The 23,722-nt window shown below is 40.7% G+C and overlaps 1 protein-coding gene across 2 annotated transcripts in view; it reads right to left on the bottom strand.

The window, feature by feature from the left end:
• LOC134357881 (phosphatidylinositol-3-phosphatase SAC1-B-like) overlaps positions 1-23,722 on the bottom strand; it is a 92,846-nt gene that overhangs the window by 48,042 nt on the left and 21,082 nt on the right. Inside the window, exons 1-7 of one of the 2 annotated variants that reach the window (XM_063069625.1) lie at positions 21,462-21,480; positions 18,660-18,757; positions 15,614-15,688; positions 13,578-13,705; positions 8,024-8,173; positions 6,940-6,999; positions 1,819-1,852 (exon numbers count right to left, since the gene is read on the bottom strand). In XM_063069625.1, the coding sequence (XP_062925695.1) occupies positions 1,819-1,852; positions 6,940-6,999; positions 8,024-8,173; positions 13,578-13,705; positions 15,614-15,688; positions 18,660-18,696 (484 nt within the window). In that variant the 5' untranslated portion in view covers positions 18,697-18,757; positions 21,462-21,480. Of the gene's footprint in view, positions 1-1,818; positions 1,853-6,939; positions 7,000-8,023; positions 8,174-13,577; positions 13,706-15,613; positions 15,689-18,659; positions 18,758-21,461; positions 21,481-23,722 lie in introns of those variants that run through there. The other variant, XM_063069624.1, reaches the window with a different exon arrangement.

The following is a 23,722-nucleotide window of genomic DNA, read 5'->3' as shown; positions in this document are numbered from 1 at the left end:
CCTTATCTACTTGTCTGTGGTCTCTGGTGTTCCTCCTCCTTTTCTTTCTTCCATGGCCTTCTGTCCTCTCCTATTAGATTCCCCTTTCTCCAGCCCTGTATCTCTTTCACCAATTTAATCCCCAGCTCTTTACTTCACCCCTCTCCCCACCCAGTTTCACCTATCACCTCGTATTTCTTCCTCCCCTCCCTCCCTTCTAACTCTGACTCCTCATCTTTTTTTCCTCCAGAACTGAGGAAGAGTCTTGTCCTGAAATGTCGACTGTACGTCTTTCCATAAATGCTGCCTGGCCTGCTGAATTCCTCGAGCATTTTGTGTGTGTTGTTAATAAGAATCAGAATCAGGTTTAATATCATTGGCACGTCATGAAATTAGTTAACTTTGTGGCAGCATACAATGCAATACATGATAAATATAGAGAGAAACACTGAATTAAAGCACATATATGTGTATTAAACAATTAAAATAAGTAGTGCAAAGACAGAAATTTTGAAAAGCAGTGAGGTGGTGTCCATGGGTTCAATGTCTATTTAGGAATCGGATGGCAGAGGGGAAGAAGCTGTTACTGAATTGTTGAGTGTGTGCCTTCAGACTTCTGTACCTCCTTCTTGATGGTAACAATGAGAAGAGGGCATATCCTGTGTGGTGGAAGTCTTTCAGTGATGGACATCAGCATTCTGAGGCACCACTCCTAGAATTTGTCTTGGATACTACGGAGGCTAGTGCCCATGATGGAGCTGACTAATTTTACAAATCTCTGCAGCTTACATCAATACTGTGCAGTAGCCCACCACCAACCCCAACCCCCCCCCCCAAACCAGATGGTGATGCAGCCAGTCAGAATGCTCTCCAAGGTACATCTGTGGAAGTTTTTGAGTATTTTAGGTGATAAGCAAAATCTTCTCAAACTCCTAATGAATTATGTCTGTTGTTTTGCCTTTGTTATAGCTGCATAGGCATGTTGGGACCAGCTCAGAACCTCAGAGATATGGACACCCACAAACTTGAAATTGCTCACTCTCTCCACTTCTGATCCTGTAAGAGGATTGGTTTGTGTTCCCTCATCTTAGCCATTTTGAAGCCCACAACTGCACAGGTTGCAATTGCAGTTCCAAATTGGGAGCTATGAATGCTTACTGATGTGACCAAGTAGTAATAGTGATTACAACCAGGAAGCAACTAGGATAACAAGGATAATAAGAAAAGGTCAAGAAAGCAAGTAATTTTAATCTGTCAGAATTAGAATTCTAAAAGTTAATACAATAATGAACACCAGCCATCATTTGGAAAATCAAACAAAGACAGTATTCTGGTTACAGTGCCATCATGAAAGGTTTTATAGCCATCACAATATTTTTGCAATGTCACAAATGTTTGTTAAAGAAGGGTGTATCACATTACTAACAAGAATATCTGAGGTGTTAAGAACATGGAGTCACAGCCTCAGAACTTGCGGCAAAAATTTTAAGACTGCGGTGAGAAATTCCTTTAGTGTGGAATTCTCTTCCACGGGAAGAGATAAAGGTCACATGATGGGGGAGGGATGTGGGGGTGTTACATTTTGACAAAGCTGTTCATAGTGCAAAGCTGGGTCATCTGCACATGGGATAACAAATACAAGTTGGAAAAAAAGTAGTATTTAGTTACTGTTTCCTTTTTATATAAATTTTGAGAGACCAATTTTTGGCTGTGATTTGTGAATTCTGTAAAAGCCAACTTCCATTACCTGCGCAAATGTTTCATTCACATCAATCAATTAGATTCACCTTAGTAACTTGCAGTAGCTATTGCTACCAATCCATTTCTAGGAAAGGATACACCCATGAATCACTGGCACAGCAAACCTGTGAAGCTGTTGGGCAGATAAAAAAATAAGTCAACGCAATATTAACACCATGTGACTTGACAAACCTGCCATGAGAATATCGGTCCCCCTCGGGTTTGGGTGCAACCTGTCACTTTTGTATATATCATACTTCCCCCAGAAGAGACCCCAATGATCAAAGAACCTGAAGTCCTGCCCCCTGCACCAGCTTCTCAGCCACGCATTTATCTGCCAAATCATCCTGTTTGTAGCCTCACTGATGCATGGCACAGGTAGCTATCCAGAAATTACTATCCTGGAGGTCCTGCTTCTGAGCTTTCTGCCTAGCTCTCTAAATTCTCTCTTCAGGACCTCTTTACTTGTCCTTCCTATGTCATTGGAACCAATATGTACCAAGACACCTGGCTGCTCTCCCTCCCCTTCCAAAATCTTGTGGATACGATCCAAGGTGTCCCTGACCCTGGCAAAGAGATCATGGTCTCTTTGGGGGCTTTGCTATTACTTGCATGCTGGGTGGTGGGGGGGGGGTGATGCTTTTGCTGAGGCAGGTGAAAGGGAGGGGGAGTGGGAGGGATTGATACTTTGCTGCTGCTTGTGCGTGGGGAGGGGAACTTTGGGGTTCTAATGTTTTCCTGTCATTCATCCTTTGGGTCTTTTCTCCTGTTTCGTGGATGTCTGTGGAGAGTACAAATTTCAGGTTATACACTGTATACATTCTTTGATCTTTAATGGAACCATTGAAGTGAGGTTCTGATGTTACAGCATTGTCCAGAATTGACATTATTGGCTGGTGGGACTGTCCATTAGAGTCCTGAGATTCAAGATCCCAAGTTTCATATTCAGTGAAATTTGCCTGTATGTGACTTGTGGAACAACTATTACACATTGATTACACAGGTGACCTGTGGAACAGCAGTTTTCACATTGTAAGGCCTCGATCCAGTGGCAAAGGTATCCAGGTGGTTTGGGAACAAGCTCAGCTGCAAGGACAAAGGCATACATATACAATCAGTAGCCACTTTATTATGTACACATACATAATGTACATATTATGTACAAGGTACCAAATAAAGTGGCCTCTGAGTGTATTCTGTATGTTTGTGGTCTTCTGCTGCTGTAGATGCTTTTCCATGCACTACTGCTGTAACATGTAGTTATTTGAGTTATTGTTCCCTTCCTGTCAGTTTGAACTCATCTCACCATTCTCCGCTGACCTCTCTCAATAACAAGGCATTTTGACCCACAGATCTGCCACTCGCTGTATGTTTTTTCGTATTTCACACCATTCTCGGTAAACTCTGGAGACTGTTTTGTGTGAACACCTCAGGAGACCAGCAGTTTCTGAGATAATCAAACCACTCCACTCCACTGGCACTAACAATCATTCCAGAGTTAATGTCACTTGATCACGTTTCTTCCCCAATCCGATGCTTGGTCTGAACAACAACTGAATCTCCTGACCATGTGAGTTGCTGCCACATGATTGGCTGATTAGCTACTTGCAATAACAAGCAGATATCTAATAAAGTGGGCACTGAATGTAATTGCACACACAAGCAGGTACCTGAACATTTGTGTTTTTCTCTTGCATGCACACACAAGCATACACCACAACGTGCTCTTGCATACGGCTGCCTCGTATTACTCTCTCCCATCCCCACCTATACCCATTGGTACTGGGCTCCCCTTTTTCTCAGAAAGACAAGATGGAGTAGGATTATTGTCTTCATGAGAAGGGGATCAGCCAGTAAAAATTAGTTAGTCCATGTTCTCTGGGACACTCTATGCAGTATACATGTATGTCCCTGACCTTCCAGTTCACTCTAACCATGACATTGCAATTTTCAGCATGTGAGCTACAAATGAGGCCAAGGAGGACTTTTCCGATCTTCAGAAAGCTTTTCCCACAACCCAGAAAGAAGTAAACTGATCCTCCTTGACAACCTGTTAGGGTCAGAAAAGACACAATATGATGTGTACATTACTGACATCAAAACAAGTACCAGTGACGGTAGAACTGACCATCCCTAATTTAATCTGTTACTTTCAACATTCTGGATCCCAAAAGAGCAGCAGCTACAGAAGTATTGCAATAGCAAATTCAATACTGAATGTGTCTATAGGTTCACCTTCTCAAACAGTACCTCATAGGCATCTGACATCACTCAACTAGCACAATCTATAAGTGCCCATAGTATTAAGACAAACTCAAAGGTCCACTAAAATTAGCATTTGTAAAGAGACTTCTGGCTTCTTTAGCAGAAAACGCTAGAGTCTCAGCCCAAAACGTTGATTTGTTATTCCTTTCCATAGATGCTACCTGACCTGCTGAGTTCCTCCAGCACTTTGTGTGTGTTGCACTAGGTTTGGTGTGGTGAGAGTGACCGGGGGATCCAGGATTTAATTAACTCCAGAGGAAGGAATTCTTGGATTGGAATCTCCACCCTAGCCAAAGGGAAAAGAAATAGTTTTACAGGCTGTTGAAGGCAAAGGTCCAATGAAGAAAAAAAGTGACCCAAAAAAACAAGATGCTGGGCAGAAAGAGCCTGACAATTCAATCACAAAACACAGAAGATTCTGCAGATACTGTTGATCTGAAGCAAACATACACAAAATGCTAGAGGAACTCAGTAGGCATCCATGGAGGGGAATAAACAATCAACAATTTGGGCTGAAACACTTTATCAAGACTGGAAAGGGGGCAGAAGCTGGAATAAGGAAGTGGGGTTGGGAAGAAGTACAAGCTAGCAGGTGATAGGTGAACAGGTGAGAGGGAAGGTGGGAAAGAAAGGGAATGAAGGAAGCTGTGAGGGGGTAAGTGGAAAAAGTAAAAGGCTGAAGAAGAAGAGATCTAACAGGAGAGGACAGTGTTTTCAGAAAAGAGAGGAGGAGGGAAACTAGAGAAATGTGATAGGCAAATGAGGAGAAGAGAAGGGGTGAGAGGATAACCAGAATGGGAAACAGAAAAACAGAGAAGGAAAGGGGGAGAAATTATCAGAAGTTAGACATATGGACGTTCATATCTATTGGAGGCTACCCAGATGGAATATGAGGTGTTGCTTTTCTAACCTGAGTTTACAGTGATAGAGATGGAGGAACTGAAATAAGGGAATAACTTCAGTAAATTCAATGATGCTGGGACATGTGTGGATTCTTCAGCACTATCAAAGATATAACCCCAGCTCAAAAACCCAAGAGTGTTCATTGAGAGCCAAGATTGGAAGTGAACTTAGAGAACAAAGGTGCAGTCAGCTGAAGCACACCCCAAGGATCTGCTTAGCCATGACCACAGCCCTTATTGTGAACATCTGACTTCATCCTAAAACAAACTGATGCCTTGAAAAAGTATTCAGCCACCACAACAATTTTCACATTTTACTGCCCATTTTCTGCATTTAAAATATGTTAAAGTGGGATTTTGAGCTAATCTACAAAACATTGTGTATTATGTCAAATCAAAAGAAAAATTCCAAAACCTGTCAATTTACGAAAAATTAAAAATCAAAACTGAGGCTGAAAAAGTATTCAACCTCTGGTAATTACTATACTAACATTCCTCAGGCACAATACTGTATGTTACCTAATCAATTCACCAAATTTTTTGATGCAGAAAATTGGAGGATCACCTGAATAAATATCCCCTCTCTCTATAATGCATAATGTCCAACTGTATGGTAGATTTTCAACAGACCAAGCCAAACCAAAGTGAAGACCAAACAGCATCCAAGACAATTTGTGGAAATGACAATAGAGAAGCAGGAACAGCACAAGACCATCTCAAAGGCACTGAACATACCTTGGAAGTCAGTGCAGTCCATCGTGGAACAGGAGGAAAAAACAAGAAACCACAGTCACACTGCCTAAGTCAAGCCATGCCTCTAAATGTAGCCGCTGAAGAATGGCTCTTGTAAGGAAGGTACTACGATGTCAACAGTCACTCCAGGTGAGCTGCAGAAGCCAGAGGCTGCAACTGGAGATGAAGTTCATAGGTCCACAATCTCTAAGGACTGTATTTATGGACGAGTGGCAAGGAAGAAGCCCTGGCTTAAAAAAAAACACATATCCTTGCCCATAAACACTTTGCAAAGAATCACTTACAAGATACTGTAAATATGTGGGAGAAGATCTCATGGTAGGATAAGACTAAAGTGAAACTTTCTAGCCTCAACACTAAGCAGTAAGAGTGGCGTAAATCTAATACTGTACATCAGCCAGGTAACATCATCCCTACTGTAAAGTGTGGTGGAGGCAGCACTATGCTATGGGGATGTTTTTCAGCAGCAGGGACTGGAAATATGGTCAGGACTGACAGGAAGATGAACGCTGCTAAATACAGAGAGATCCTGGAAAAAATCTGCTGGCCTTTGCCTGAAAGCTTAAACTGTGGAGGAAGCTAGTCTTTCAGCAGGACAATGACCCAAAGCACACTGACAAAGCGACCAAGGTGTGGCCTCAAACAAAGAAAATTGATGTCCTTGAGTACTCTCCAATGCCGGCTCATAAATCCACTGGTAGGATAAATAAATCAATATAAAATCCTCTCCCAAGCTAAGATCCCAAGAAGTGTAGCCACATTTTTGTTTTACTGACACTCAAGTTTTCAAGCAGACAATTTTTTCCCCCCAGGTGTAAGATCTGGTGGGCAGAAATTGTGTCAGGATGTGCTGTAAACCTCCTTGAAAAGCTGTAACATTTCACAGATCTCATAGGAAAACACAAGCACCAATTATGATGGCACTGAGAACTGAGTCCTTTAGGCATCAGCACACAGAAACCCAACATAAGGAGAAGGAACCCACCATTTCCCACTCAGCTGCCCCATCAAGAACTTCCTGTAGCCATCACAGAACCTACAGAACTGGAACGGAGAAAGCCATTCTTGCCCTTGATTTAAATTCCAAATCAGAATTAGCCAACAATCAATAAAATGTTTTGTGGTTCTTTTTATTTACTTTGGTCAAGATTGCTGACTTGAGTAGTGTATTGTTGAGTAGGTTCATTAATTGAATTGAATGCAAATGTGAAAGTGAACCAGTGTGGCCAGAGGTACACATGCTACCATCAGCAATGAATAACCAGCCTCCTCTTCTCTCAGACCCTACCAAAGAACTTACCTCTGGCTGCGCAGCAAATTCCCGCAGGAGGTACCCATTCCATACAAAGCGCTGATCTGCCTACGAGGATAATGGCATTGTAAACACAAATTTAAGGTAAACATATCCATGCAACTGACACCGCCTAATTAAATAAATGCAGCTTGGTGGTGCAAACTGAAACATGCAATTAACATAATATAACAGATTTATCTGTCTTTATCTTTCTTGATGAAACATATGCAGAATAACTCCCGTGCTAAGAGATAATGATTTAAACTAAAACCACCTGATGGTGCCAACCAGCATTATATGGAAACACATTCAGCTGCATAAGGCCAACCAACACACAAGCATAGTGGGATGCTTTATCTGTTAGTGTTAATGTCAGTTAAAGTCTGGCATTCAAACAAGCAAAGCAATTATGCTGTTGGCAATATTGTCAAACTGTTCCTCCTCCCACATTCTCAAAGCTACCACCCTGCCGACACAAGATATGGCAAAGCTGAGACTATTCTTAATTTGGAGCTTTGCTATAAGTCTTAAAGCAGCATTACTGTAGTTACTGTCGAACTATCTAAACTTTCACAATCCAATATACATTAGTTTAATCAAACCTTCCGATTGACACTGTTAAAACAACCTTTTTTATTTGGATTTTGTACTTGCCATTATTATCCGTTGACCTTTGGGCCGATATTTAGTTCAGAACTATGCGTGTCCATTATGATACCTTTTAATTTCTGTGGACTGAATCCTAAAAATACTGCACTTGGGTCCTTATAACCAGTGTCCAAAATGGAAAAGTCAATACTTGGGCCTTACATGTGGAAGGAAATATGCTGAAAATTAATGAGCACAATAATTTACTTCTACAAAACAATTATGAAATTTGGTGGATTTGAAAATATTGCTATAAAATATAAAAGCCCAGGATTGAAAAGACCCAGGATGAATATTTCACATCTGATTGCTCAAACTTTTTGCTGTGGAACATGTAGCGCCAGTGTGTAATGTGAGCTTCATACTACAGTAGGCAAAACTGGAGGAGACTGCACAAATATGGCTTCCTGTTTTTGATCCTCTTACCCTGTATCAACCTTACCCTTTCCAGTAGAGTCATCTCTTGAAACTCTGGACTGGTGTTGGCCAAGCGCTGCAATGTATGAGTCAGGTCATAGGTTGTAGAGAAGTAGAATCCATCAGTATTAAGTACATTGTTAAGCATCGTCAAGAAAGTCTTGTTATCTAGCATCTGTTGAATAAAAACAAATATAGTTTCCAATAAACATTTTCCAATATTATTGTGTGGGTGCTAAATATGAAAAGCAAGACATGAAATTAGTGAATAAGTACAGTGGATTTTAGTTAATTGGGGCAGCCACTTATTTAAGCTAACTCGTACCAAAATCTAATCAAGTAAGTAGCAAGGATTCCCTTAACTTATTTGAGATACTATGATGTTTAATTTGGGAAGGAGACTGTTGCTGAACAATTTCTAACTAGTGTCAGTCAAATGCACTTGCATGGCTGTCAGATTCTACATCGTGCTTAGAACGTACGGTTTTGAAACAATGTCAGTTGCGTGTGTTTGCCGTCAAAAAATAGTGATTTTTGTCACTGACAGTTGGCGAGAAATAAGCAGCAAGGCAATTCAGAACTGTCCGCTCTGCAGTTTCAAGCCGTCAGGCTTGGAGATGCCAGAAATAACAGGGAGTGAAAATTTCATTACTTCGACAAGTTAGGAACTACAAAGTACTACAGTATCAATCATCATCTTGAATGTTATAATAAAAATGAATTATTTGGAAGATGCAACCATCAAAAAAATTGTATGAAGGCATGTAATTCTCCACAACTTCCGCCACCTCCAATCGGATCCCACCACCAAGCACATCCTCCCCACTTTCTGCTTTCCACAGGGATCACTCCCTACGTGACTCCCTTGTCCGTTCGTCTCTCCCCACTAATCTCCCTCCTGGTACTTACCCTTGCAAGTGCAACAAGTGCTATACCTGCCCCTACACCTCCCCCTCACTATTACTCAGGGCTCCAAACAGTCCTTCCAGGTGAGGTGACATTTCAACCACCTCACCTGTGAGTACGTAAGGTCATCTACTGTATCCAGTGCTCCTGGTGTGGCCTCCCGTATATCAGTGAGACCTCTTATAGATTGGGAGACTGCCTCACCGAGCACCTATGCTCCGTCCGCCAGAAAAAGTGGGATCTCCAAGTGGCCACCCATTTTAATTCCACTTCCTATTCTCATTCCAATATGACCATCCATGGCTTCCTCTGCTGTCACAATGAGACCACACTTTGGAGGGGCAGCACTTTATATTCCATCTGGGAAGCCTCCAAGTTGAAGGCAGGGCATCGATTTATCGAACTTTTGGTAATGCCCAATACCTCCCTCTTTTCTTTCTTCCATGGTCTTCTGTCCGCTCCTATCAGATTCCCCCTTCTCTAGTCCCACACCTCTTTCACCAATTAACTTCCCCTTCCCAGTTTCATCTATCTTCATGTATTTCTTCCTCCCCTCCCTCCACCTTCTAACTCTGAATCCTCATTTTTTCCCCTCCAGTCTTGACAAAGGGTCTCAGCCCAAAACGTCGACTGTACTCTTTTCCACAGATGCCGCCGGGCCTGCTGAGTTCCTCCAACATTTTGTGCGAGTTACACACATCAAAGTTGCTGGTGAACGCAGCAGGCCAGGCAGCTTCTCTAGGAAGAGGTACAGTCGATGTTTCAGGCTGAGACCCTTCATCAGAACTGACGAAGGGTCTCGGCCTGAAACATCGACTGTACCTCTTCCTAGAGATGCTGCCTGGCCTGCTGCATTCACCAGCAACTTTGATATGTGTTGCTTGAATTTCCAGCATCTGCAGAATTCCTGTTGTTCGCATTTTGTGCGAGTTGCTTGAATTTCTAGCATCTGCAGATTTTCTCGTTTGTGTATGAAGGCAGTGTACTATATGCATACGCAGGTGCCCACGCTGATTTTGTTCATTTACAGATAATCAAAAGAATGAGGCAGCGTACACTGAATGAATTCCTCTGTTGATAATGATTAGGAATTAATACATTGTTTTATACTGCTGTAGTAGTATTGGTAGTGTGATTTGTTCTGTTTTTCACTTAAATACATAATTCGTTTCTCAGTTAAATGGTAGGTTGTCTTTTTTTTATATACACCTTTTTGACTATTTCCATGGCGCTTTGGCTAATAGGGGCAATAGCTTAAGTGGGCCAAAATGTACTGGTCCTGTCGTATCCCAAATTAACTGGAGTCTGCTGTATATAGTGATATTATTTCATCTTCTTTACAAACTAAAAGGTGGATATTTTGGTCCATTGAGTTTATGCTAGCCCACAGAATCTCATTTCCTTTAACCTGTTTTCCCAACATTCCCATAATTTCTCCCCTGGATTCCATCCCTCACCAACACATTCTGGGCACTTGAATGTGGCTAATTAAACTACCATCCCCTACCATTTTGGAACGTGGAAGTAAACTGAAGCAGCCAGAGGAAACCCACGTGGTCACTGACAGAATGTGCAAACTTCAGATCGACAGAATCCAAGTCACCCGAGTTCTGAGGCAGTTCGAGCTGTGAGTCTGTGCCATTATATTAAAAAGATGAACTGCATTGGTGAACAGATTGCTGATGCTATTAGTATTTTGATGTAGCTCACCAATTGCAGAGGAATTTGTAAATAGGGCTCAGTAGTAGCACCTATGCAAATTCCATGTATGGAGCAACATCGCAGTTCACGTATTGCACTGCTGTGTATATTGAATCATGGGCTACTGTGTATATTAACCTGCTGCTAAGTGGAACTCTGGTCAGTTTTTAGATGCAGAAATTCTGCTTGATTTGAAAGAGTGCAGTTCAGCTTTCCCATCAGTGCTGTTCTCCAGTGTTCACTCCCTAGAAGACAAGCTGAATTGCACTCATCTGCAGCTGACCCAGTGTGAGATGAAGCACTGCTGTGTGCTTGGTCTTGCAGAAATACCTCTGAAGATGTATCCTGGACTCAACATTTTTATGCAGTTACAAAGAAGGCACATCAGCAGCTATATTTCATTAGGAATCCATGGATACTTGGTATGTCAACAAAGACTCTTGCAAATTTCTACAGTTCTACCGTGGAAAGTATTCTAGCTTGTTGCTTGACTGTCTGGTATGCAGGGGTCACTGCAAAGGATCAGAAAAAGCTACAGAAAGTTGTAAGCTCGGCCAGCTCCATTATGTGCATTAGCCTTCCCAGCATCAAGGACACCTCCAAAGGCAATGCCTGAAGAAGGCAGCATCCATCATGAAGGATCCCCATCACTCAGGACATGCTCTTTTCTCATTGCTACAATCAGGGAGGTGGCACAGGAGTCTGAAGACACATACTCAATGTTTCCGGACTGCTTCCTTTCCACTGCCATCAGATATCTGAATGGACACTAAGCCCATGAACACAAACTCACTATTTTCTTCTTTTTTGGCACTACTTAATTAATTTTTTAATATATCTTTTCTTATTGTAATTTACAGTTTTTTGAATTATGTATTGCAATGTACGTACTATTGCCACAAAACAAAATTCGCAATACATGCCAGTGATATTAAATCTGATTCTGAGACTCAAGGACTTGTGCTAATATTATTCTATCAATGTATGTGCAATATCATAACTATATGTGCTGTGTGTGATTGTGTGTGTACAGTGTTTTGCACCTTGGCCCTGAGAAAACAATGTTTTGTTTAGCTATATATAATGCATAGTTGAATGACAACGAACTGAAACTTGGAAAGTAAGAATCTGGGAATACTGTGTGGTTAAATTGCTGGCTGGAATATGCATCTTATTGAATATATGCATAAGCAGATATATGTGCTATAGATATTTTTATGCTGCTCCTTTGCAATCGGTAGAGAAATTGATGATTTCGTTTCCAAAGACATATGAATTGTGTGCTCTCTGGGCAGCGCAATACAATACTTTTCAAATAAACTAAAAGAAGACAGGTATATTAGAGAAATTACATGAAGAAAGAATAAACAAATGTAAATGTGTAATAACCTCAGACTGTCTGAGATAGGGTTTGGCAGAGCTGGGTGGGGCATGGAGAACTTTTTGTAGAAGCTCAGTGTAGCTGTGAACACCATCAGAAGACAGGCAATTTTAAAACAAGTTCTGGGTGTATTGAAAAATTGGGTACTTCCCAACATTTGCACATCAGTTAGAAAAGTAACACATGAAAGGAAGCTTGATGAGTTGCTGTTTGGTGGTGGCATGTGGGAAATTGGGTTGGTCATACAACCTTCCAATTTCTTCCACATCCCAAGCGTCTGGGTAAATGCACAGCTGGATTTTGTGAACTCCTAAACAGTCTTGTATTTTGTATCAAGAAGGAGACAGGTGCAACAGAAATATGAAAGATGAATAGATACTTTTTTCTATTAAATACGAAAACAACATATGCTTTAGAATGAACAATTAATTGCAGCCTTCACTGCTTACATAACATGCTGCTTTGTGGCCAGTATTTCCAAATGACAATTAACATTAGAAATGTGTATTTAGGAAAAAGTATTTTCTGACTTAAGTATCTCACATTAGTTTTATGTGGTTTCCAAATTTGAAGCAGCAACAGTTTCTGAGCCAGATGAAGGCGAGTAGTTAACTAGATCTCCTGGTGTCAATTATATGATTACACCATATTGAAAGGTTAATGATCAATGGTATTATCTCCCAGACAAAAACAAGTAGAGGTTTTTTTTTATGCACATAAGCAGCTAGACCTTCATGGATAAAAACCCTGCTTTACAGAAACAGAGTTAGGGGAAGATTTCAGAGATGGTAAAGGGGACTTACATGCAGTGAGGATGTACTACATTACATCAAGTGCAGAAAACGCTCACTGATATATGAATAGGTCAGCACAGGACATTGGAAAGGAAAAAGGCCAGCACCCAGAACACTAAAGCAAAGGATGAAGCCTTGATAATTTTAACATTTACACTCCTTACCATCCTTCATTGAAAAATGGGAGGCAAGAATAAATCAAGTAATTATAAACTAGTTAGTTTTGCTTAAATAGTGTATTGAAATACACTTTAGGGGCAACTATAGGCCTTTGCTTAACAAGCATAGATTAAACATGCTCCAACAGCATTTATACAAAGGGAAAATTGTGTCCAACTGATTTCACTGAATTCTTTGAAGGAGATAACAAGAAGCACTGCATTGGATGGACTGGTCGTGAATTTTAGCAAGGTTTTTGACAAGATCCCAAATTTCAATCTGATCAAAACACTCTGAAGCCAAGTAAAATTCCCACCCAATAGTTACTATTTTGTAGATTTTTGTTATCTTTGTTGGGAAATAGACAACTTACTTTGAAGACACTTATAATGCTCACAAAGCATTTGTTGATTTTAAATTAGTATGTGGAATGAGTAATAATTAAACAAAAAGGCCAGTTGGATGAGCCTCGAGAAAAAAGCGCATCAGAACATTGGCAGCAGCAGTGAGAATTGGAGGGGAATACAAGGCAGAAAAACAATGGGCACACTGCAGAGCATTTCTAACAGTTTCTGTTTCTATTAATGATTTACAGCATCTGCAAGTTTTGCTTTATGATTATTACTTATGTCCATTACCTGTGTTTCTGTTAGGTGCAATACTGTCTTCTTGTAGGAAATTATGTCGAATTCCGTTGCTTTCCAGATAGAATGACTGAACAACTCTCCTACTTTCTGTTTTTTGGTAATGACAATAAGGTACATGCCTGTTGGAAAAGCGATAAAGGATTTTTATCAGACACAGCAGTGTTGACTACAACAGCCCCTGACCAACCTTAGGTGTCTACACATTTTCAGAATGTTAGGCTTTAAGACCCAATAATCCCAGCATCTCCAGATGGATTGATTAAACCAAGATACGAAAGTTGTCACCCATGTAGATTAAGTAGGAACAACTTAATCCAGAAAATTTTTTCCTAATTTTCCTTTCTTTTAAGTTCGAAGTACATTTATTATCAAAGTACGTGAACTGAAGTTCACTAAAGTAAATCCACAGCCAGGCATTACTGCAGCCGATTCAGAAGCCTGCTGGTTGCAGGCCACAACCTTAGTTCAGGGTGGAGACAAGTAAACCTCAGAAATCAGTGAGCTGAACACTGGCTCACCCCTCTCCTCCAGCCTCGACACGCTAACCTTTCAATGCGGCAATTAATGCAAATATTATAGAAATGTCTGAGTCATTGGAATTGCACACCCTTTCTTACCGGCAGAATTAAATTGCCTGTGATTTTAACAATAGTTAAATGCTTTATTCACAAAGAATACAAAGATGTTTCTTTTCATAAACATTTTTTCATATATTTGTGGCACTACTTTAAAGAGCAGCAATTGTTTCTGGCCAATGTTATGCCTCAATGAGCTTCAGAAAAACAGATGATCTGATCATATGCAACAGACACAAGATGCTGGAGGATCTCAGCAGATCAGGCAGCATCTATGGAGGGGAATAAACAGTCCATGTTTCAGGCTGAGACGCCTTCATCAGGACAGCAATAATCTTGCATCTTTGTCCTCTAGTTTTGGACTCCTCAACCTTGGAGAAAAGACTATGACTGCCAACCTTATCATGTTGTGAATTTAATTCTCAGCTACAACAACCAACATTTGAAGTAAAAATAATTAATGCAAGGTTTAATGATCGTAGATGTTAAAATTCTGCAAGCTTTGCCAGTAGACATTCAGGATAACGAATTGGTGATTATTTCTTTCTTTAAAAGTAATAAGTGAAAATGATACATTAACTTGGTAGCATCAACTGCTTTCCTAAATTTCAGAGTAAAAATTGTCAAATTCTTTTCAATGGTTGCAATAGCTTAACTTGACAAACAGCCAACATCTTCATTATTGCACAAAATGTTCTTTGTGCATTTCAAAATATAAAAGCTTATCACACATTCAGACAGAAATATTCTTGAAAGGATTACTAATTATGCTCAGAATGTAGCACAAAAAAAATTATGTTGCAGTCCAAGATCCTTCATCACCTTGCTAGCTCCCCTGAATCCTACATGACCTAATCCAGGACCTTGTCTAAGGCCTTTCTGAAGTCCATATTTTCACAGCCCAACCTTCATTTGTCCCCTTAGTTGCCTCTTCAAAATACTCCAAAAGATTCAAAAAGGCAACACCCCATTCTTATCTGTTCCTCTTTCATGCAAAAGCATCGGTGTCCTGAAATATTTAGCTGTCAGTCCTGCCTTTGGCTCAGCCACATTTCTACTATTGCCACAATATCCCAGTCTCTTGAAGCAATCCACACCCTCGGTTTGTCTGCCTTACCTGTTAAGCTACATGCATTGGAATCAATGCAATTTAAAGTAGTGATCCCATCTGCTATTTTACTGTAAATGTGGTAATGCTGACTGCTAGCTTACATTCTTTGGTTGCTGCATGTACCCTCATCTTCTCACTATCTTCACTCTCAAGTCCCAATCCCCTGCCAATCCATTTAACCTTTCCTTGACCTTACTGCTTAGCAATCCAAAAATAGTAATTTTATCTCACAATAGTGGTATTTAAGGTCTGAAGCAACAATAAATGAAATCAATGCCAGGATTAATGTTCAAGCTAACTAAAATTTGAAAATATTTCTCTTACTTCTAAAAATCACCCACCTGCCACCAAACGAATTGTTCCCATGATTCCATAGACTGATCTGGTAACTGCAGAAGGTGGGACATCTTTCTTAACTGAGGAAAAATATAACAGGAAAAAGACATGAAATAGTTTGGATTTCAATATTAGACATTTAAAGTGTTATACAAATGCAGAATAAAGCCCAACACAGTATTTGAATGCAATTTGGATGTCTTTCGTTGAAGAGCAATTGCAATATTTTAGATCATTAAGGGAGTCACAATGAATATTTATACTAAAAGATTTGGGATAGCAAGCAAGAGAAATATCTGACAAGGCCCATACTACAGGACTTGGTGACCACAGCAGAGATTAGGTCAAAAATGAAGGGTGGGAGGTTGAAAGAAAGGAGAACTAAGGGATGGAGGATCAGAGTGGACCAAGACTAGCACTAAGACTGCATGACCTACTTCTGTGGTGAAAGTAATTGGATGGGTTTGGAAAAGGAACAAGCGTACAATCAGAAAGATTTATTAAAACATTTTAGAATAATTAACATATTACTGAAATTTTAAAACCAATAAATAGTAGGTACTCCAACCATTGAGATTTCTTAAATTTAAAAAACGCCCTAAGCATCTAATTTTATATCCACACTAAAAGACAATGATGGATAATTTATGGCAAGATCTTATGTTTAGTGTGTTACGAGAATACACATAAAATTAAGATGTTTGCTGGCCTGGGCTAGCATCAGTGGCATCAGCAGTTGGTCTGCCACCTGCCCTCAGGGGAAGGAGAGATAAGGAACAATGGAGCAGCGTCTGGAGATGTGTAATGAAGGGATGTGGGAGGAAGAGCTGTCTGGAGCGGCTCCCCCCTTTGAACCCTGAACTGTTTGAAGTGATGGACAGGCGATACCCCAGCAGGGGGATAAAAAGGGACAGGTTCACTAAGACAGACACACACGCCACCCGAGGTAACGAGACCCTGGAAGCGGTGCGCTTCTCACGAGTGGGTGAGAAGTGCCAGACAACGACAAGGGTGGAAAGGTACGATCAGCGGGAACCCGGTGTGTGTCCGCCCTTGCCTGGGTGCCGGGTTCACTGCAGAGGATCGACCGCATCTGGAGGAGGGGTCACAGTCGGTGACCTCAGGTGACATCACCAAGGACCCGCCCAAATGCTGTTTGTGAGCCATCTCGCTGGTCTGTGAGTGAAGCTGTGCTGAATGATGAGTTGTTCCTATTCTATGTCTCTCTTCCCCACCTTGTCCATCGCCATGACAACGATTACTGCGAACTGAACTACTAAACTGGACTGAACTTTGAGTCATTTTGAAATTGGTCATTTACCCCTAGACAACGATAGAGCTTGATTGATGCTGTTATCTTAATTCTGTGCACATGTGTGTTTATCATCACTGAACTGTTGCATTTATTATCCTTTCGATTACTGTGTTGCTTGTTTCTTTAATAAAACTTTCTTAGTTCTAGTACTCCAGACTCCAACTGAGTGATCCATTTCTGCTGGTTTGGCAACCCAGTTACGGGGTACGTAACAAGTGATAGAGATGCACATATGTGTGTAGCGAACAAAGCAATTCCTCCTTTAATTACAAACAAGCTAGTGGACATGATGTCAATTAGAGAAAATTCCCTGCAGTTCTGAGCAGAATCAGCATCTGAGACACAGATTAGCAGATCAAATTATGCAGTCTAATTTCACCCAGGGAATCTTCTCTGAATAAAATTCAGCAAGTTTGGAAAATATTTACCAACATGAAATCCCAAACAGGGACTAATTCAAGAAATAATGATCCTCTAATATAAAAATGCCAGAACATATATAATTAAGTTAATTTAAGTTCATGTAATTTATGTTTGACGTGTGTGTAATGTATTGTGCTACTGGGTGGCAGGACAGTGTAGTGGTTAGCACAATGCTTTACAGTACCAGCGACCAGGGTTCAATTCCTGCAGCTGCCTGTAAGGAATTTGTACGTTCTCCCCATGACCGTGTGGATTTCCTCCGGGTGCTCCGGTTTCCTCCTACAGTCCAAAGACGTACCGGTTGATAGGTTAATTGTTCATTGCAAATTATCCTGTGATTAAACTGGGATTAAATTGGGGGATTGCTATACAGTGTGGCTCAAAGGGCAGGAAGGGCCCAGTCAACACTGCATCTCAATAAAAAATACTTGAGTATCTCAACAAAAGATACTCGAAAAATAAACTTGAACCTGAATTAGTTCTCTGATGTACAGAGTACACAGTCTCTTCTATCTGCATGACATGAAACTAGAGGACATAAACAGAAGATAATTTTACACCTATGAATCTAATTCACTCAGGTCAGATATACAATCGAAACTAAATACTGATATTTTAAATGACAACCCAGTATAATGTGGCAACATAGTACTAAGTGATACACCTGTATCAACAGCAGAGCCTGTTTATTATTGACCAATCCAGGCCCACCAGCTTTTAAAGCTGGATTTGTACTCAGGCTCAGAAGGTGGGACAACATGGCCCCTGGGAACTTTGTTCCAGAGTCCCAACAAGAAGATAGTCTTGTCTCAGAATATCAGTGTACCCCTCCACAAGTCTCCACTATTCCACACCCTTTTCGTCGCCCTTTCTTGTTCAATCGTAATTCCAAAGGATTCACACAAAACCAAATGCCTATCCCTTACAAATGCTTTAATTTCTGGTTTTACCTGATCTTCGAGTCCATTCTTCTGGACTATCCTCTGATCTCTTTAATCCCCTGATAACCATAAATGTATTTACTTCTTATTTTAATGATCTCAGTGACGAATCTTCCACAGCCCCACAGAGTACAGAATATCAGAATACCACCACATTCTAGCTATCACTTCTAAATCTTTTATTCTGAGACTGCAACCCTTACTCCTGGCCTCCACAGCCAGGAAAACTGTCCTTTCTGCATCGACCCTGTCAAGCCCTGTTATAATTACATGCACCTACTTCTAGCAACTTGACTATTTAAAACTTCATTGCAAAATGTTGCTGCTTGCCAAAAAGGTAATTACTATCTTGCTTCAAAATGCAGGTCTTACCTCCAAGGGTGATTTCATTGGAGACACGGTCGATCATGAGAACATCATTGGATCCATCATCACAAGCCTCAAAGTAGAACTTTTCTGGAGTTGTGTGCCTTAAAAATTAATTTTGAAAACTACATGAGAAAATATCAAAGCTTAATCTAATTGCCAGAAAAGTACTCTGCAAGCAACAAATTATGGATGACCGTGGAATGAAGATAAATGAGGACAGAATCATAGAAGTTTTATGGCGTACGAGGCTATCATGTCTCTGCTGGTCTAAAAAGAATGCCTAGCCTAATTCTACCATCCAGTGTTAGATCCATGACTCTGAATTTCAAGTATTTCATGTACAGATTCAAGTGCTGACTAAATGTGATGTTTCCTATCACCCTATCAGAGAGTGAACCCCAGATCCTTATCATCTACGCAGTGAAAATATTTTCCTCATCTTCCTCCCATCACTCAATTAATGAATTTAAATCCATGCACCTTGGTGTGTGAAGCTTTGGCCAAAGAATAGCATTTTATACAGTACTGTGCAAAAGTTTTAATACATGGAAAAAACATTTTGTAAAGCAAAGATGCTTTCAAAAGTAGTGAAATGAGAAGTTTCTAAATATCAAAAAGTTTACTATTAAGAGCAGAAAACAACCAAAAAAACCTAAATCAAATCAACATTTGGTGTGACCACTATTTTCCTTTAAAGCTGCATTTAATTCTCTTAAGTACACAGTTGTGTAGTTTTATATATTAAAAAAAATTGGCTGGTAGGTTGTTCTAAGCATCTGGAGAACTTGCCACAATTCTTCTGCAGACTTTGTCTGTCTCACTTGCTTTTCTCTCTCCAGGTAATCCCAGACAGCCTCATTAAAGTTCAGCTCAGTGCTCTGTAGAGGCGTTATCAGCTGTTGGGGTGGTTATGTGTTTGGGGTCATTGCCCTGCTGCAGAATGAAGTTGGGACCAATCAGATGCCTCCCTGATGGTATTGTGTGATGGATGAGAATCCGTTTGTACTTCTCAGCATTGAAGATTCCATTAATCTGACCAGATCATCAACTCCTTTTGCAGAATACAGCCCCAAACCTGCACTAAAACCTCCACCATGCTTCACTGTTAGCTGCAGATACTCATCCATGTAGCGCTTTCCAACTCTTCTATGGACAAACTGCCTCCTGTTTGAGCCAAAAGTTTAAAATTTTGACTTGTCAGCCTGGAACACTTGCTGCCATTGTTCAGCATCCCAGTCCTTGTGTCTCTTGGCTCTGTTTCCACTTTGGAGGAATGGCTTTTTGGCAGCAACTTTTCCACGAAGACCACTTCTGACAAGACTTCTCCAGACTATAGAAGGATGTAATTGGGTTCCAGTGGTTTCTATGAATTCAGAGCTGATAGTAATTTTGGACTAGCAACACACATCAATCAGTCCTGACGAAGGGTCTCGGCCTGAAACGTCGACTGCACCTCTTCCTACAGATGCTGCCTGGCCTGCTGCGTTCACCAGCAACTTTGATGTGTGTTGCTTGAATTTCCAGCATCTGCAGAATTCCTGTTGTTTGCGTAATTTTGGACTAATTCTGATTTACACTCATGGCCAACCACTGCGTTTCTGATCCTCAACTTTGCCAGTTTCTTTGTGCTTCTTCAGAAGAGCTTGGACAGCACATTTTGAATTTCTGCTTGAGAGAGACCTTACTGATGCAGGATGACCAGCTTATGTCTATTGCTATGCTCACTCTTGCCATGGTGTAAGAACTGATGTTTTGACTGTTAAACTGTCACATCTGCCACACCTTCACCTTTTCGTTTGCTGATCCGTCGGCCAGTTTGATTCCTTCTACACCTGTTTCTGTTTCAGTTAATCAGTTCAATTCAACTCATTATGTCATTGATTATCTGCATCGGTTTGTTTTCTTTGTTTAATCATTACCTACAAAGTAATCAAGTTTTTTATATATTGAAAAGTGGTCTTTTACTTAGTATGTTACTTCCTTTATCAAATACAATAATTTCTCTGTCACATTTAATTTTTTTTTTGGAAAACGAATCTTTGGAAATCTAAAATTTGCTCTTTTCTACTGACACAGAAGACAAAAAAAAACAACCAAATCAAAATTTATCTTAAATTATCTAGGACGACTAAGACTTTTGTTCAGTACTGTATAACTCGACCAAATCACCCCAATGTCAAACATCACAGATAGGTTTCCTTTCATTATCCTTTCTTCCAATGAAAACAACTATAACTTATGCAATGTTTCCCCACTGCTACAATTCTCCAGTCCTGCCAACATCCCTGTGCATCTCCTGTGTTTTTACAGTGGCATCAGATCTTTGCTGTGTTACAGAGACCAGAATGCAAAGAATACTTCAAGTGTGAAGATTATAGCAAAGACTTTTTCCTTTCAAATTCATCATCAGCTTTTATCAATTACACAATCCCCATCTAGGCCTTTGTTTCACTTGCATTTCACACACACACCCCACCTGAGGAGTGATGAATCAGTATGTGCATCACAGTACACATGAGTATTCATGTGGACTACAACTATTTGAATACTTTGAAGATCACCTTGGAATGCCAGGTTCAATAGGCCTGCTACTATAGAGGGAAAAAAGGTGATCTTAGCACCAAAGTCAATTAAAGAAGATCTCTTCCAAACTGCATAAGCTAAAAACATACTACCTATTGACACTCCATTTTATATAATGAATTACTCGCTGACATTCCATGGCACAGACTCATGCGATAATCAGAGAAAAACACTTAGAGTATTTGCATCTTACTTGATCCCAGGAAATGCCCAACCACATACCTGTGCCAGCTGTAAGATGCCCTAGCTCTACCTTCGTAACATAATACACCGTGCCCCTATCTCAGTTCATCTGCTGCCAACACCCGAAATTGTATGCTCTTGTTATTTTTTGCAATTGCTCTTCACCAGCATCGAACTCCCTCCCTCTGTAAACAAAAGAACATTTGAAACAGGAGCAGTAGGCCACCTGGCCTTCAAGTCAGCTCTGCCATATCAGAGGGTACCTACTTTTCCCCACAACCCTTACCTTTGCTGCTATGCAAAAATCTATGTGTATTTAATGAGGTACTCTACTGCTTCCCTGGGCAGAGAATTCCACAGGTTCATTACACTTTGGGAAAAGCAGTTTCTCCTCATCTCTGTTCTAAATCTATTCCCGAGTCTTGAGGCTACGCCTCCTAGTTCTAATCACAGTCATCAGTATCAACAACTTTCCTGCCTCTATCTTATCTATCCCTTTTATAATTTATGTTTGAATGTTTCACCATTTAAATAGTAATCTAATCTTCCATTTTTCCTTCCAAAGTGGATGACCTCGCAATTACTAGTTTTGTACTTCCATTGTTTGTTAAGCCCACTAAAGGCGCAAAACATTTGCAATTGAAAGAAAGAAAGATTAGCTTTATCTGTCATATGTATATCGAAACATCGAAACATGCAGTGACATGTGTCTTTACGCCAGCGCGCCCAACCACTGGGCTGCGGACCGGTGCCGGCCCGCAAAGCATGTGCTACCGGGCCGCGAGGAAACGATATGATTTGGCGGTAGGAGTCAGCTGCACCTTTCCTCATTCCCTGTCACGCCCACTGTTGAACTTGAACGCACGCGAGGTTATTACCCACGCGTCATCCATGTCAGCGCAGGAAGAAGATCAACTCCTCGAGCTTGCAAATGACAGCGGGCTGAAAAGTATGTTTGACATAACATCTCTGCCGGCATTCTGGATTAAAGTCAAGGCTAAATATCCTGAGATAGCCACGAAAGCACTGAAAATGTTGCTTCCATTTCCAACATATCTCTGCAATGAATGCAATGAAAACTAAATTGCGGAATAGACTGGACATAAGGAACACCTTTGAGTATCACTGTCTCCTATCACCCTTCCATGGCACCGTCTTGTTGCAGGAAAATAAGCCCAGGGTTCCCACTGATTCAGTGATATTGGTGTGTTGCAATGATTTTATATGTTCATACAGGGAAAATATGTGCTGTGTGTTTAATATCCAAACGTTACCTAAAATGTTATGATGCTATTGACTTATAAGTGACTTTTACAGTAATTGACTTATCACTATATTCATGCGAGGAAAATATGCGCTGTGTGTTTAATATTAAATTCATTAGATAAACCCTTTTAGAAATGAAATTGAGTGTATTAGCCACTAAAAGGTGACTTATAGTTGACTGATCTTCTATATTCCAGTCGTGATTAACACCATGCCACTCCCCGGAACAGAATCGCCAAAAACGATTTGTAGAAAAAAATCAGCACGTACACACATGCGCACACAGGTCCCCGCGCAAGGCTTCATGGTAATTGTAGTCTTCTCGGGGTAAACACAATGTATTTGAAGGTTACTCTTGTCCGTTGGCAACCCTACCACCCCGCCACCCCCCGGTCGGCAAGAATATTGTCAATAATAAACCGGTCCGCGGGGCAAAACAGGTTGGGGACCCCTGATTTACGCCAATGACCAACACAGTCCAAGGATGTGCTGGGGGCAGCTCGCAAGTGTTGCCACGCTTCCAGTGCCAATATAGCAAGCCCACAGCTTACTAACCCTGGCCTGTACGTCTTTAGAATGTGGGAAGACACCAGAGCAACTGGAGGACATACAAACTCCTTACAGACAGTGGTGAGAATTGAACCTGGAACACAGGCATTGTAATGGTGCTGCTAACCACTATGCTATCATGCCGCCATTGAGGGGACACCTTCCCAACACAGTTCATGCATCTGATTAATAATATCAGCATTCCACGGAGGCCTCATCTCTTTGGTTAGGCTATTGCAACCCAATGCTTTGTGCTATATTTTGTCCTTGAGAAGTTAAAGGCAGAGATAATTGTATCAGACTTTACTGGACATATAGTGTCTGTCAGCTTTGCCTGATTGTGAAGAGCAGTGTTGTAAATGGAAACAACACAAGACCCAGGACTCCATCGATCTCATCACATCCAAAATAGTGAAAAAGTCATCTTACTAATTCCACTTTTCAGCACTTGTTTCGTGACCAAACAGGACATCTCTTCAAGCACT

Source organism: Mobula hypostoma, chromosome 17 (assembly GCF_963921235.1).
Source record: "Mobula hypostoma chromosome 17, sMobHyp1.1, whole genome shotgun sequence".
Taxonomy (NCBI): Eukaryota; Metazoa; Chordata; class Chondrichthyes; order Myliobatiformes; family Myliobatidae; genus Mobula; species Mobula hypostoma.
This window is presented reverse-complemented; position numbering and strand designations above follow the sequence as displayed.